This window comes from Apus apus, chromosome 3 (genome assembly GCF_020740795.1).
Source record: "Apus apus isolate bApuApu2 chromosome 3, bApuApu2.pri.cur, whole genome shotgun sequence".
In the NCBI taxonomy this organism is placed as follows: domain Eukaryota; kingdom Metazoa; phylum Chordata; class Aves; order Apodiformes; family Apodidae; genus Apus; species Apus apus.
This window is the reverse complement of record NC_067284.1, coordinates 21,672,801-21,688,387: the sequence shown is the minus strand read 5'-3', so window position 1 is coordinate 21,688,387 and position 15,587 is coordinate 21,672,801. Positions and strand designations below refer to the sequence as shown.

The 15,587-nt window shown below is 42.4% G+C and overlaps 1 protein-coding gene across 2 annotated transcripts; it reads left to right on the top strand.

Annotated features, from left to right (window-relative positions):
* Window positions 1-552: 552 nt before the first annotated feature.
* Window positions 553-14,902, top strand: PTP4A1 (protein tyrosine phosphatase 4A1). Of its 2 annotated transcripts, none has more exons than XM_051613792.1 (6): window positions 553-817; window positions 8,031-8,579; window positions 10,121-10,213; window positions 10,583-10,713; window positions 12,331-12,405; window positions 13,308-14,902. In XM_051613792.1, exons 2-6 carry the CDS (start codon window positions 8,475-8,477, stop codon window positions 13,423-13,425), a joined length of 522 nt encoding a protein of 173 aa, XP_051469752.1. In that variant the 5' UTR covers window positions 553-817; window positions 8,031-8,474; the 3' UTR covers window positions 13,426-14,902. The 2 variants fall into 2 exon arrangements, with proteins under 2 accessions (XP_051469752.1, XP_051469753.1); XM_051613793.1 differs by having other exon boundaries at window positions 618-817; window positions 8,034-8,579.
* Window positions 14,903-15,587: the final 685 nt, after the last annotated feature.

The window sequence follows — 15,587 nt, the reverse complement described above, 5'->3', positions numbered from 1 at the left end:
CCCGCCCCACCGCCCCGCACGCTGCGCCGCTCCCGCAGCCCCCGCGCTGCCCTTTCCGCCTTCCCCTCAGCTCCGCCGGGCGCCCTGCCCTCGGCCACCCCGAGGAGAGGTCGGCCAAAGCCGGCGGGCCGCCGCCGCAGCCAGGCGCTAGCCAGCAACCCCGTGCCCGGGGCGCGGGGAAGAGTCTAGAACCGGCTGCCCCGGGGGAGCCTCAGGCCGCGCCAGACGCTTCCCGGAGAAGCCGCCGGCAACGGGCGGGGGGGGGGGGTGGGGCTTCCGCGCAGAGTGGCCCCGGCCCGGCCCCTGGCGGCGATCCCCAGCGCCCGCCCGCGCGTCCCGCTCTGCCCCCGCCGCGCCGCGCCCCTCCCCAGCCCCGCCGCCCGCTCCATTCACTAACCGGTTCTCGCCGGCTGCCTCCGCCTCTCGGCTCCCTCCCGCCTCCGCCCGGCCTGCCGCCGCCGCGCCCCCCGCCGGCCTCGCTCCCGCCCCGGACGCGCTGGCGGCGCCGCTGATTGGGCGGGCGCGACGCTTGTCGCTGACGTGCCCGAACGAGGGGCGAGTCCCGGGGCACTTGTGCGGGAGGCGGCGCCGAGTGTCCCTCCTGGTGCAGCCGCGTCCGCTCCGCGCCAGCCTGCAGAGCCGCCCGCTGCCGCAGCTGTATGGTCCAGCCCCGCTCCGCCGCCGAACCCCCTCCGGCAGCTCCGCGGCCTCCAGCGCCTCCGCCTCCTCCTGGTTCTGCTCCTCCTGCCCCCGGCGGTGGCGCCCGCACCCCGGCTGTATGATCAGGCTACAGTCTTCAATGAGTAACCATATTCCTGTGAGTGCCGCTCGTCCGCCCGCGCTCCCCGCCTCCCCTCGGACCCGCGCCTTGGCCGGGCGTGAGCCCCTCCGGCTGCTCGCCTGTGCTCGGCTCCCGCACCTCTCCCCTCCTTCCTTTCCCCCGCCCCGTCTCCTCCATGTTGTCTCTTTGTTTTGTCGCCCGGGCCACGCCGAATCCGGGCGGCTTCTCGCAGAGCCGGGCTGCGGCTCCTCTCGGGCGGGCCGCAGGAGAGCCGGGCCAGCCCGGCTGCGACGCGGCTCGGCCTCCCTTCCGCCTCCGGGACCCCGCTCCCCCCTGCCGGTGCCCCTTTCCCTTCTTCAGCCGGGGGAGCGGGAGGGGGAGAGGGTGACCTCTCCGCGGGTCCTGAGCGGCCTGGGCCGGGCACAAAGCCGCTTTGTGAGCCCTGCTGCCGCCAGCCCCGCCTGCCGGCCCCGTCTCCCCCCGCCGGTGTCTGTCTGGCGGCGTCTGCCGTGCCGGGGCGTGCGGCCGCCGGGAAGGGCAGCGCCCCTACAGCCGGGGCTCCCGCGCCCCTGGGCCGTGTCAGCCCGGAGGCGGCGGGAGCCGGGAGCCCCCTGCCGGGGGGAGGCCGGGGCCGGGCGGCGGCTCCCGGGGACAAGATGGCTCCGCGTCGGGAGCCTGACCGAAGCGTGATGCGAACCCGTGACCGCCGCAGCTGGGACGGCGGCACAGTCCGGCCCGCAGGGCGCTGTCGCTGCCCGGGCAGTGTCCCGTCGCCGCGGAGAGACGGGTGGGCCAGAAGCCCTGCGGCGCTGGGGGCGGCCGGAGCCCGGGGCTCTCCAGGCAAGCCGGGGCTTGCCCGCCGTTGCCCGCCCGCCGGGGGGTGCGGCGGGGGCCGAGGGCGGGGAGCGGGGGCGGGCCGCGGCGCTGGCTGCCGGCCGGCGCTTCCCCCGCCGCGGCCCCACGTGCGCGGCGGCCGCCGGGGCCAGGGCGAAGGCGGCCGAGCGGCTTCTTTGTCTCCGGCGTGCTCGGGCGGGGAGTCAGAACCGGCTGCGGGCGAGGACGTGAATCCTTTCCGAAATGAGCTTTCTGCAGCAGAGGTGGGGTATGTCCGAGCTCACGTATGCAGCCCGCCTTGTTTAGGCTGGGCTCTGAGACGGCCCCTCAGCGGGAGGAAGAGTCCGCAGAGGCATCATTTGAGTACACGTTGACGTGGATGTTTCTGTTAGTCTGCCGTTGACCCTCAGAAGCTCCCTAGTGTAGTACCATACCATAATTTTGGCCGAACCGGCTTCTAAGACATGGCCATCTGGCTTTTCAAGGAAGTAATTTCATTCCGGGGGTGGATCACAGTTCCGCACCAGAAATTCAGGCTTTCTTCGTATGCTTGCCTTTTTTTTTTTCATTTTCCTGTTGTAATCTCGGTGTCTGTGCTAACCTAACATCTGTGACCACAGAGCACAGGGTACATTTCGGCACCAACAAGGCAAGGCTTGCCTGGTGGTAGTACATCCTCCAACAGTAGAAAAGCAAGAAAGACAAAGCGTTTTATTAAAAGCAACTAACTGTATTATGGCAATAGTGGATACAGCATTAGTGGCCATTTTGCACAGGTCTTGGTTGCTGTCTGCTAGCTAGCTACTCACTTTGCAAATATGAGTTGAGAAATGCACAGTCTTTGTGGCATGAGGGTCCTATGATTCTGATGTTTCTTATTGCTGCTGGAAGCAACTTCCCAGTATGTCTACCTTCCTCTGCAGAGTTTTTCCAAAGCAGTGTCTCAGAAGTATGAATCCTGTATCCTTGTAATCTTATAAAACCGTCAAATCAAGAAACCTGAAAATGGCACTTAAATGCTGGCTCTTTTATTCCATTGCTGATGGAACAGTGAAGAGTTTTGAAATTGTGTACAGTAACAATTGTTTCAGGGTGAAATTGTGGAAGAGGCAATACAGAGATTGCACAGGCATGGGAGGAAATGTGAGAGTGAGAAAGAAAAAATGTATGACAGATGTGGCAGGAGCCAAGGGAGAAGGGTGTCATTGTCTTACTGAAACTAAATGTGTCTGTAAGACAGTACATAAATACAATTTAGCCTTTTCTAGTAGCTTCTATCCTGTGAAACCTTCCTGTTCTGACAGAATACATGCCACGTAAGAAAGTTGTATCTATTTCAGTGTGTAGGCTGACTGTAAGCGATCGCTTCTCTTAAGATTAACCAGAATACTCAGATCAGGGTATTACTGAATTCTAAACTGGTACCAGTTTGTTACTTTATATTTAAAAAATTAAAACTCACTCTATCACATCACTACAAGAGGTATCTTTATGTTGGGTGGTGAGGAACTGGAATGGGTTGCCCAGGGAGGTTGTTGATGCCCCATCCCTGGAGGTTTTTGAGGCCAGGTTGGAGAAGGTTTTGTGCAACCTGATCTAGTGTAGGGTTCCCTGCTCATGGTAGGGGGGTTGGAACTTAATGATCTTTAAGGTCCCTTCCAACCTTAATGGTTCTATGATTCTAAATGTAAGTCTAGAACTCCTTACAACTTTCTTCCCAGACAGGACTTCTTGTTTGGCTTTCATACCTGTATTAGACTTTAAAATACAGCAATAACCGTATTTGTGTGTATATGCTAAATTTATCATGTCGTAGCTTAAAACCTAATGGAATACTTCTGAGAAGGACAGCAGGATTTATGTAGTTTGCTATTGAAGTGACAGTATTAAGTTATTTTGAGACTTCTTGCTTTCAGAAACTTAAAAAGAGGATGCATTAGACCAGGAGGTGGAATGGTTTCTGTGATGTCTTTTTTTTTTCCCCAATATCTGTTAGGACTTTTTTCCTTTTTTTTTTTAATTTTATTTTATTTTCATAGTCCCAGCTAGGAAGACAGTCACGTGGCCTCAGTTTCATCATCTCTGGAGATTGCATTGACTTGTTATACAGGAAGCTTTGAGATAATTTTTTCTTCCCCCTAAACTACATACTTGAACCACAAGAACATCCTTTCTTTTCAGAGTATGTCATAACAAATTTATGATAAACCTTTGGAATCTCCTGTCTGTGACGCATGAGTGTGTTTTCTTAGGCCATGGGTCGCTTCCTTTGGCCCAAAGTGAGTAGTATTATCACTGTGGCTATCACACTACAGGCATTTGTATGCCCAGTAGATAGGAGGTGCATCTTATCAGCAATACCTAATGAAGGTGTGCCTCTATCTTGCGTAATGACTCCACAGTTTGTACCCCTTACCCTCCCACTCCTCCCTGTTTCCCTGAGCAATTGTTACTTAAGGCTTGAGTAGTGAAAGAAAGTCCAGGGTTATTTGTCCCTCCATCCTTCAGTAACTTCATGTCAGGCAGCAAGTTAGAACAATAAACTTACTTGCACGGGTTCTTAAATTGTAACAAAATGTACTTTAGTTTAATTTTCTAGTTTTGATTCTTTGATTCAATAGGTGAGTGTGTGGCAGGTCTTGACTTCAGAGAATGGGATCCCACGTAGTTGATTCTGGGCATAAATGTTTCTGATCTATGAGCAGGTGGATTGAGCCACTATGAGCAGTCTCACACGTCTTTTAAATGGGAAGTGTCATGTAACTGTGTCATCAAACGCTTTTGTTTGCATGCTTCTCAAGATGCTACTGAGTTGTGAACAAGAATGTCAATGGCATGAGATAACCTTACACCTTTCTGTTTTCTACGCATCTGTAACAATCAAATAGATTACTTTCATAAGTAGTTTTTGCCAGACATCAGTTCATGCTTCAAACCCAGAATAAACAGACATGCGAATCTGCTTGTCAGTGAAGACTGTCTCAAAGAAGGGCACAAATTAAAACTTTTATTTTCAAGATGTCTTCCTCTTGCATGAATAAGCTATTCTCTAACTTGTCCTAGCAAGAATTATTGTAGATGGTGTCATCATAATTAACATAGCTTTATTTTGTATTGGACAGGATACCTTCTCTTAATAGGTGGCCCTGGCATACTAACCTTAGTTTTGTTTTCCAAGTCTGTTTTGATGGATCTAACAGTCTTTAAGTGGGGTTTTTTTGTTTGTTTTCTGTTACTAATAGAAACTACTGCTTCTGTTTCTAAAACCTTTCAGTGTTAATTTTCCTCAAGAAAAACTGCCTTAAGGAGTTAGTCTGTATGTGGAGCTTTCTTGCTAGCAATGGTGAAGTGATGGCATTCACATCAAAGGAACATGTGAGCTTTGCTCCTTTATAACGTGGCAGCAGCAGCTGCCAAGGCAAATAGGGAGTCTCAGATACATGCTTGGTTAGGTCCTTAGTTGAGTGAGTTAGTAAGGTGCTGATGTGTCTAATTGCTAAGCCAGTATAAAGGAAATTAATTTGTTTGTAGGGGTTAATTACACATAGAACTCAGACTTAATGTTGCATAATGTACTTGCATCAACTTTGTATAAGAATTTGAACTGTTTCTAGATGTGATTGACAATCTGCATTCAAAAAGTAGGATTTATTACTTAAATAATGCTTTGCTGCCTGCCGTCCTTACTCCCCACAATGAGTTTGATACCAAATTGAGCACTCCTACCTGCATCCTAAAGGCAGCCTGCCGACCAGGCTGGATGAATTTGGATTATTTCTTACTTCCTATTTGCCCAGTATGGGGTCATGTTAACTGAATTCTTTTCCCCCAGATTGAAAGGCTGATGGCCCCACTCTTGCTCACTTGCATGCTTTTCTGTGTCTGTTTCTCACAGCCTTCACTCTCTCATCCTCTACGAGGGAAAAGGACTGGCTATAATTCTTCTCAGCAGTCTTAAGAAGAGATAAACATGAGATCTGCCATTGCATGCGAAAAGCAGCGTGTTAAGACCTTCTGCAGCTGTATCTGCTTAAAGCTATAAGCTAGCCTGTCCCTTTTTGCTGTTCTGCTTCTTAAACTAATTGAAAGTGACTTTAAACATGCTATCTTCGGTTCTTTTCGGTTGCTATTTTAGGTGTTTCCTAGGTCTGGTCTTTTTAATGCACACCTGCTGCCTTCTAGGGCATGGCTGGTGTGTCAGATTATGAGTCTTGGAGTTCTTCTCTGAGTATAAATGCTGGATTATGTACTTATCTTAGTTTATTTCTGTGAACTTTCTTATAGTGGTTAACAGGTTTTTGTTTTGTTTTGCTTTTTAAGCCATGCTTGTGTTTAAGCAGCATCCTTACCAGAAAACTGTCTGAAAACATGGAAAAGGATTCCTGGAGGTGTTTGTTCTGCTTTTTCTAAAGGTCCTTTGTAACAATGTGTGATGCAGCTCTACTCATCTGCTGCAGTCCAATCTCTTAATGATTTTTATCTTCTCTGTTACTGAACTTCCTCTTCTCTGGACTTATGAATGGAGCAAAGCCATGTCTACAACATAAGCCTTGTTGACGTTCTTTAAATTGTACTGGACTTTAAGAACTCCCATACTGCTAGAATACCTATCTATGATTCTATACCTCTTAGAAAACTCAACAATTATTAGACTGTTGATCTGTTTGATTTCTGCTCAATGCTAATTGCTGTTAGATAGACTCAATTATAGTCTTATGCTGCTGTGTGGTTTAGTGCCTGCAGTGGAGTCTTGATCTGACTCCAGATCCTAGATGGCAGTTAGCAACCATGACTTCCTTGCATGTAACTTTCTTCCTGCCCACTAACAGAGTTTATTAAGGTACTGGCTATTATCAGGACTTACTGTATGGTTGTCTTTAGGGCCTGATCTTTAGAATTTGCTTTTTCCTCATTGGGAGGCTTTTCAGCACAGGCTGCTTCTTTCATGGTGCTTTGAATTGAAAGGTTTCAGTGCAGAGTACTGAAATACTGTCTCCTTTTCTCATGTACACTTGTCCTGATTGCATATGTGGGTAAGCTGGTTTATAGTTTAAAAAAAAATCTGAACATTGCCACAATGAAGTTATAACTTCTGTTTGGTAGAAACTAGATTTATGAAGGTAAAGAACCAAGATTACTGTGTCTCAGCTGGCAAAAAAAAATTATCATATTTTTAAGGCAAGTCTGTGGTAAAAATTCTGTAACAGTGTGTGCTCAGATAATCTATTTCCAAGGTGTCTTGAGCAATGTTTTGTTTGGGTGTGCAAATAGATGGATCCTTTCCAATGTTTGTAGTTGACTGACCAACATAAGTAATTTTTTTCTGCTAAATAGTTGTAGGATTAATGATGTTTGTCTCTTAACACCAAAGTATATTTAGTGGACATCTGGTTCAACTTGTACCTATCTTTCAGGAAACAAAACTTAGGTCGTCTTTCCTTCTGTTCCCTAGGCAGGTATTGTCAGCAGCACTGATACCATGGCTGGGCACAAAACTATTTCCTCTGCTGCAAGGTTCCACGATGTATAAAATAATTTATTCTTGGTTCATTTGTAAAGCAACATCTTTAAATGATTACACAACTTGGAGTAGTTCAGCAGCAGCTATCTTTCCTGGTTGTGCATCCTGCAGTAATTTTATAAGTAAATTTGACCATAGTAAAATAGCACACAACTAGGCAGCAAAAACCTGTTCAATAAGCTTGCCTGTTATGAGTCTGTGTGCCTTGAAGGTCTCAAAAACTTGCACCTTTTTGTTAAGCCACAAAGACTTTGCACTTGCTTCTAGGGACTCCTGTTTGAGACAGGTAGATTAGATGCATTTTTTTCCTATTGTCTGTTCTGTATGTGAGTTAATGATGCTTATGTGCAACATCTTTAGCCTTTAGGACAATAGATTCTGCATCTGTGTAGAGACTGGTAGTTTTGTGTTAACACTAGAAATTATCTTAAGCTCAGCTTGAATATTCAGGAAATCTCATCCTTGCCTTCATGAGACCACTTAAGGTCAGTGTAACTTCAGCAGGTGTTGCCATGTCTGTCAATTCAGAATGGAAAATACAGTTGTATAGACATCCTGGAAAAGCTATGATTTATAAATACTAGGATTCTTGAAATGTGCTCTCTTGTTGCTATGGTAAGCACACTTGAATTTGCTGTTTTACTACATTTCAGGTTTTGGTGTTGAAACAACCCTATGTGGAAACTTTGCATTAAGTAAACATTTTTTCAAATAATCCTTGCTAAGAAAGGTAACAGGGTTCTTAGGCAAACCTAATTCTTGGATTAAAAAATAAACCTTGTGAAACTGCTTAGTTGCTCTGGCTTTATTTTTTCATTTTATAATGCTTGGTGTCTTCTAAATAACCTTGCTTCACCTGTGCTCATTATGCTTTTTTCCCCCTTTTCTTTACAGCAGTTCTGTGGTGTTCTTGGTCACACATTTATGGAGTTTCTGAAGGGCAGTGGAGACTACTGCCAGGCACAGCACGACCTCTATGCAGACAAGTGAACTGTAGAAATTCAATACTACTCCACCAAGAAGCCCCCCTGAGAGTGGTTGACCAGGATAAGAAGTATTGAATTGAAATTGGCAGAGCATTTAACAACAGAATTCAGACCTGGATGGGGTAAACCTCTGTGCACTGCCTTTCTTTTGCCTCAGTATTACTGGATTGAAGAATTGCTGCTTCTTGTTAGGAGGTTCATTTCATTTCCCATTGCTCCCAACGTCATACTTCCAAGCACTGAGAATTCACGTGGAGTTCAGTGAAGTAGACTTCAGTTTCTCTTCATCACTTCTGTATTAGAATTTTTTTTAATCCTTTCATAATCTTGTTGCATGTTAAACTAAATCAACATGGCCCGAATGAACCGCCCAGCTCCTGTGGAAATCACCTACAAGAACATGAGATTCCTAATCACACACAATCCAACCAATGCAACCTTAAACAAATTTATAGAGGTAAGGCCAGGACAGAATTCTTATTTTTTGAATGCCTGACCAGAATGCCTTATTAACGGTGTTCTTCTTTACTAGTTAATAGCAGCTTTGGAAGCCATACAAAGAAGTACTGAGACTGTTCACATACTGACTTTTTTTCAAATACTGATGCCATGCTTTGAAGTCCTACAGACAAACCTTTTTGGCCTTTACAAAAACATACTTCTGAAAGTGAAGTAAGGAAATAGTACTGTATAGTAGATTGTACTTTAAGTACATTGTTTAGGTCTGAAAACAGGAATTTTCTGGGAGAGTTCTGTATAGAACAATGCAAAGATCTGCTAATGGAAAGAACTAGCATTTAGATTAATCTGAAGTGGTGTAATGTTTCTTTTCACCTATTACATAGTGATTTAAAAGAAGAATTCACTATACATTGTGAATCAGAATCATAGGAACAAATAACAGGATTGAAGTATGCTTTCACTGCTGATTTCCCTTTGTTATTAGTAAGTCATGGTAGGAGAGCAGCTTAATAGAATCTTCTGAGTGTCATAATGTCTTATTTGAGTGAAATATATGTCAGTAGGCTTGCTCTGCATCCAGAGTTGCTGAAACTACTTGAAGTGTTTTGGTACGTGCTGAAGTTATCTACTGACTAAAGCCAAATGGCTTGGCTAATATCTGAATTTGTCATGTAAACCTTGCATCTAGCATGCTGAAGATAAAATGCACAGTTAAAAGGGTGTGCATGTATGCTAACAATAAGTTCCTCCGATGTTACTTCCAGGTAAGGTCTGAGTTTGCAATGTAGTCCCTCAGTAGCAAGATTTTGAGTGTATCGTACCTCTCGTTTGCATTCAGTGTGGGATAGTATACAAAAAACATAGTGAAACAGTATTTGCTTGCCTTTATACTCATGTCTTGATAAAGTATGCTGAGGCTGTGCTTCAGTTATTACCATGACAGTTACAGTGTGAGTGATGGGTTGTTGCAAGCTCAAGGAAGAGTGCTCCATTTATTTATTGATTGATTGATTGATAAATGGAGGTTAATAGCAAAGTGGAAAGTTAAATTTTGTTACCTTCTAGTTATGATCGCTCCAGAACTGGAATAAGTTATTATCCTGTGGTCATAATTCTCATTAATAAGAGGTGTTACAAACCTGTTGTTTTAAGTAGAGAGATAGAAGGGGAGGATTTAAAATATGTAGCTTTGCAAATCTAGAAACTTCCTGTACCTTTGAAATTAATTATCTTCTGGAGATGGACTACTTATTTCATCAGGATGTTTATCTAGATTTGATTTTAAAAGCAAAAAGTCTGATCCAACGTAACAGAACTCTATGCAGAAGAGCTTGAAGGTATCTGACATGAGCACACACAAGTTTTCAGTGATGTCAGCTTTCCTGGTTCTTCAGAGTGGCAAGCATTTGTGCAAGTTTACTTACTGAAACTTTTGGAATTATTTAATAAGCTAACCTACTGAGAAAATTAAATTGTAAGTTCTAAGTCGGTTTACTCCTAAAGCAGGTGGTGCTTTTTTCTTTTCCCACTCCCTAGGAACTTAAGAAATACGGTGTTACCACAGTGGTAAGAGTGTGTGAAGCTACTTATGACACTGCTCCGGTGGAAAAAGAAGGCATTCAGGTTTTGGTAAGTAGTGTAAAAGCAGACTTTAAAACCAACCTACCCTTCACCCCCCTTAAAAATAAATTCAGTACTACCTTATAAAGTCTTCAAGTGTATCCCATGAGCTGTTGGGGGCAAAAGCTCTCTTGTCAGGAAAAAAAAATATATCTGTTTTTTGAGCAAAATCGGTGCAACAAAAACTGATCAAAAGGAATATATTCCTAATACTGCTATAGTTATACTATTAGAAAACCATACACGAGTGGTTCCCTTAGCTGTCAGCTCTTTTGTACAGTGTCCCCTACTTTTTTTTGTATGCACATAGCATATTGCAAGCTTAAAGAGTTCTATCTTTATGTATTTTTTTTTAATGCATGTCATGCTATATTCTAGGACTGGCCCTTTGATGACGGTGCTCCACCATCCAACCAGATTGTTGATGACTGGCTAAACCTCCTTAAAGTTAAATTTCGTGAAGAACCTGGTTGTTGTGTTGCTGTACACTGTGTTGCTGGTCTTGGAAGGTGGGTAAGGTTTTGAAGATCTGTTCAATTGCCATCCTTGGTCAGACTTGCTGAGATTTAGTACAAAAGTTCTTTGAGGCAGAAGTAAAATAGTCACATATCCAATATTGGAGTGACTTCACACTTAAAAGTAGTTTAGAGGACAGCAAGATATTGTATGTGTATTTTAGACATAAATGACTTTTAGTCTGCAGATTATGCTGTTACCACAGCTCTTGCACAGAAAGTATTAAATTAAGTAAACTAATACATTCTTATACCAATCATACTGATTACTGTCCACAATTATTTTCTCTTCCTTTTTTTTTTTTTTGAGTAGTTTTGGTTTTAATGACTCACTTTTAAGTTTCCTCTTCAAATCTTTATTCAGCAATACTGCTATGAGTACTCTTACCATGAGCCACAAGCAAGTGGGGTCCAATAAGTGGCACATCAAGACCAACTTTCATCCCTGTTGGGGCATTGAAAGTGTTCTCAAAGTTCCAGAGCTCTGTTTCTGTCTTATTTTTAACACTGAGCCTTAGAGTTTTTATGGATAATGCCAAATACTCTCTTCTAAACCCTGTTCCCCCTGTCTGCTGCTGCTATCATAAGTACAGTCCAAACAGTTGTGAGAACATAAAGGTTTTGCTGCTGTTATTTTAGACTGAGAACTATATCTGTTCAAAAAGCAGTTCACATATTCTACCCATGTGTTTCAACATTTCCAGTATAAAATGGAGGATTCTGGTCATCTTGTCTATGAGCCTTGCTTATCACTGTTTGCATTATGGCTTCACATTTAACAAAGTTGACTGTAGTGGTGAAGGCTACTAAAACAATTCCTGTTTGCTCTTTAGAATATGTTTGTCTTTTTCCTCAACACTGGACAGTTTACTAGTTGAAAATATCACCCTAGCTTTTTATCATGCAAGGTTTTTTAAATCCCTAAACATACAAAACCAATTAAGCTTGCTATACTAGATACACAGCTCTGGTGTTTTGTCTTGGGTTTTTTTTCTTGTTTTGGGGTTTTAAAGCCATAAATTGCTAATGTATTTGAGTTTGATTTTTGTCAAATTTTCCTGACTGAAAACTGTATTCTGTCAGATCAAGAATACTGTGGTAAGCAGGGAAATACTCAGGTGGGCAGCAGCCAGTGGATTTCATCTGTTCCTAAAACTTGTGACACTAGTTCTGTAAGATTTGTCAGTTCTTATTGGACCTGGTTTCTGCCTTGGGATTCTGACTGCTTCTAATGATGCTTGTTTGTGGGAATAGAAACCTGTATGCAAATCTTCTACAGAATCAATTTGCTTTGAAACAAATGGGTAAAGATTACTTGCATTTTATTCCTTTTGTCCTCTTCTGTTAACTAAAGTCAGACAAGCAAATTAAGGTTTAGTTAATTTAGTTAATTTAAACCATCTCTTAATGAGGATGGGTAACTCAAAAACAGAGTATAATGGCTCAGTTAATGTAGAAATGTCTTCTGCCTGTCTTTTTTGCTTCCCCAGCGAAGAAACATCAGATAGATACCGGACAGGAAGGAGAACTGAGGAAAGCAAGCTCCCTTCTGAATATGTACCAGAAAATGCTAAATTGATTATTTCAATTTTTTATTTTATTTTTTTCCAGAGCTCCAGTCTTAGTTGCTCTTGCACTGATAGAATGTGGAATGAAGTATGAAGATGCAGTGCAGTTCATAAGACAGTAAGTATAAAGCTAACATCTGGCTGTTTCCAAGATTTAAAATATTGATATATCCCTGGGCACTAAAGGAAATTCTGAATGCTGTTTTCTCTTTTTTTCTTTTTTTTATAAGCTACTTAGTACATCTGAACTTATTAACACATATACTGCATACAGTCAGTATTGTGAGACTTGGCCTGTGGATGGGTATTACCTGTTTCTGTGCAAACCAGAATCATTAAGTAATTATTTGAGCAAGTTTAACAAAACAAAACTCAAACCCCTTAACTTTCAGTTAGATCTGCATGGTTGTCTTTATTATTTGTACATATGGGAAGCAGAATACCTTTGAAATTCAGTTTCTGCCTGATAGTTGGAGCTAACACTCATTCACATTTTGGATCCTTTCTTCTGTATTGGATAAAAGTGTGCTAAATCTGGAAGTCTACCAAAGCAAAATATTTCCTTTAGTTTTTTTTATAAATGTATGCAAACTGGATGAGAAGGATTTTTAGTTTTGATGCTTCAACTTTGCAGGTTTCAGCTATATTTAAAAGAAGTTGTAGATCATACAAACAACACCAAAATATTTCTTGCATAATGGCCACATCTTCAAAGAATTAAATTCAGCTTGTAAATGTAAGATCTTAATGTAAGATCTTTGGCTTGTGCGTATTGGAGGCTAAAATCCTGTCTAAAATGCTCTGTACTCCTTCGAGCCTGTGGTCCAAAGAGGTATTTGAGAGAGGAACCTACCACCCTCTTTCCTGGCATGTAACTTTTAATTACCCTCATTTCGGTTAAAATCTTGACTTAATGGTGGGGGTTTTTTAAGTGACCCAAAAATATTTTTCTCTGGTTGGTGATATTTCACTGAGCAGTAGATGAATGTTCTGTTTAAAAGAATTTTTTCCTCCATCTAGGAAGCGACGTGGAGCTTTCAACAGCAAGCAACTTCTGTACTTGGAGAAGTACCGCCCCAAGATGCGTCTGCGTTTTAAAGACTCCAACGGTCACCGAAATAATTGTTGTATTCAGTAAAGCTCATCAGCCTATAGTACTTCTTTGGGAGTAAAGAGTGGAAACTAGAATTAAGCAGACTGCATGCCAAAGACATGAGTCTGATATTTTTTAGTAGTAAAGGAAGCTTCCTTAGGAGTATTGAATAGGCTAAAGGTAGAAATGCAACTTGTATGTTTAGATAAATATCCATCTCTTTGGAGACCCAGTAAATGTTTTTGCTGTGCCCTGTTTCTGAGCTGTCTCCATGTTCATTAATTACCTGTTAAATATCCTTTAATCATGCCACTGAGTCTTACCCACCTAGTTTCAATTACTTAAAATCGGGGTACAAAAATAAATAAATCTGTAGAGAGATTAGGTGCCAAAACACCCAGCATATCAGATATGTTTTTCCTTATAAATGAACATAGTTCTGATGACGTGAGAACTACCAGCTTATCTGGACCTTACTATCTTTTTTTTCTACAGTCATTTCAATATTGAAGAATATGGTCTCTAAGATAGTCTTGCCTGCTCACTCTGTTTTGTCTCCCACAATCGCACTAGAATTATCAGGATTTGCACAGTCTGTCTTTTTAATACGATGAATTACAGCAACCTTTTTACCCCAGTGTCTGTACTTTTCTGTTACTGAAAACCTCTCCATTTTACAAATCATTACTCTCTGGTTAATCATGTAGAAAATATTTTAAATTGTACAGAAGCACACAAGTCTTTAATGTTTCCAGACAAAAAGCCTTACAGTAAAATCAATGTTGGCACTTCATGTGCAACTTAACAGAGGGCCTGAAAAGGTTGGGAGGGGCTATTTAATATTTCTAGTAAAATGTTGCCTTTGTCTTGTGCAGGAAGTATAGAATATGCCCTTTACTTCAGTAAATATTTTTTTAAAATGTAGAAATGCTTTGTTATTGTAGCGAAAAATTCTTAATCAGAAAATTTCTGAAAAACCTTGTAGTTTCTTTTACTGTACCTATTGAAAGTTGTTTACCAACTATTGCTTTGTTGAAAGTGTGATTATTTTTTCTTTTTGTTTTTCCTCCTTGAGTTTCTGCTATGACTTGGGCAGACCTCTGTAATATTTTGTATGCCTTTCAAGCTGCGTAACTTAATATTTGGATACTTGATAATTTGTTTTATTATGTAATTGATAAAATGGTGATGTGTATTAATGTTAGTTTAACCATATATTTATACTGTCTTGGGAATGTGTGGTTATAGTTCTGTGGGAGAAATAATTTGCCAGTGTTCACCAGCTTGTAAAATCTAGTGCGAGAGCTTAAACATCTAAATAAATACTGAAATGCACTTACGAAGTTTGCCGAAACGCTCATGAATTTCACTTATTTTTGTGTACTTTGTCAGCAGTCCTGAGGTGCCTACATTCAGAATCTATCAGGCATCTGTTTTCTTTTTTAAATCTGGGCCTCAATGTCCCCTTTACTGTAATGTTTGCTGTTTGTTTTACTCATAAATAAACATGGACATAAATTAATAGCAGAAAGTACGGTATTTCTTTATGTAGCTTGCTTGTGACTTCCGCAGGACTAACATAGGTTACTAGCTTAGCGTTCTTGAAACTGCTTTTGCAGTAAATGCAGCTGGGTATATGTATCTGTAAAGCTTGGAAAACACAGTTGGTAGTATTAGAGTTTAATTGCAAAGTAGTGTGATAAAACGCTTAATTGTCAAGACTGATGTTGTGTCCAGTCAGGAGATATTCCCAAAATTAAGTGAGCTAAGACCTGTGCAAATTTCAGTTTCCAGAGTGGTGATGTAGCTTCCTGAGGAGAATGTTGGTATTAGCCAGCTGAGGTGCTGTTCTTACTAGTGATAAAAGCTTAGGCCCATGTCTGCTTAAAATTAAGCTATGGTTAAGCACACCAACGCCTTTCTACTAAGAGACTAAAAAATGTTGACTGTATTCAAAGTGTGTAGGTAAGCTAGCAGATGGAACTACATATAGCAAGCAAAAATAAATTTTTATGTAAGTGATACGATTTTACAAAAAGAAGAAATGCTTAAATGGAATTACTGTATCTTCATTTAGGCTAAAGCCCTCTATGGAAGATGGGCTCTGTTAAATTTAAGTTTAGATGCTTTGGATGACAGTGTAACTGGTTTGTCCTTTCGTCAAGAGTTATGCTGTAGCGCTACTTAGATACAAGATAGCACACTCA

Bases quoted from the DNA above. Each gene is read 5' to 3' on its own strand.
- PTP4A1 (XM_051613792.1), top strand. From the start codon at position 8,475: ATGGCCCGAATGAACCGCCCAGCTCCTGTGGAAATCACCTACAAGAAC. The intron at 10,214-10,582 runs GTAAGTAGTGTA...GCTATATTCTAG, and splicing joins AAGAAGGCATTCAGGTTTTG to GACTGGCCCTTTGATGACGG. The intron at 10,714-12,330 runs GTGGGTAAGGTT...ATTTTTTTCCAG, and splicing joins TGTGTTGCTGGTCTTGGAAG to AGCTCCAGTCTTAGTTGCTC.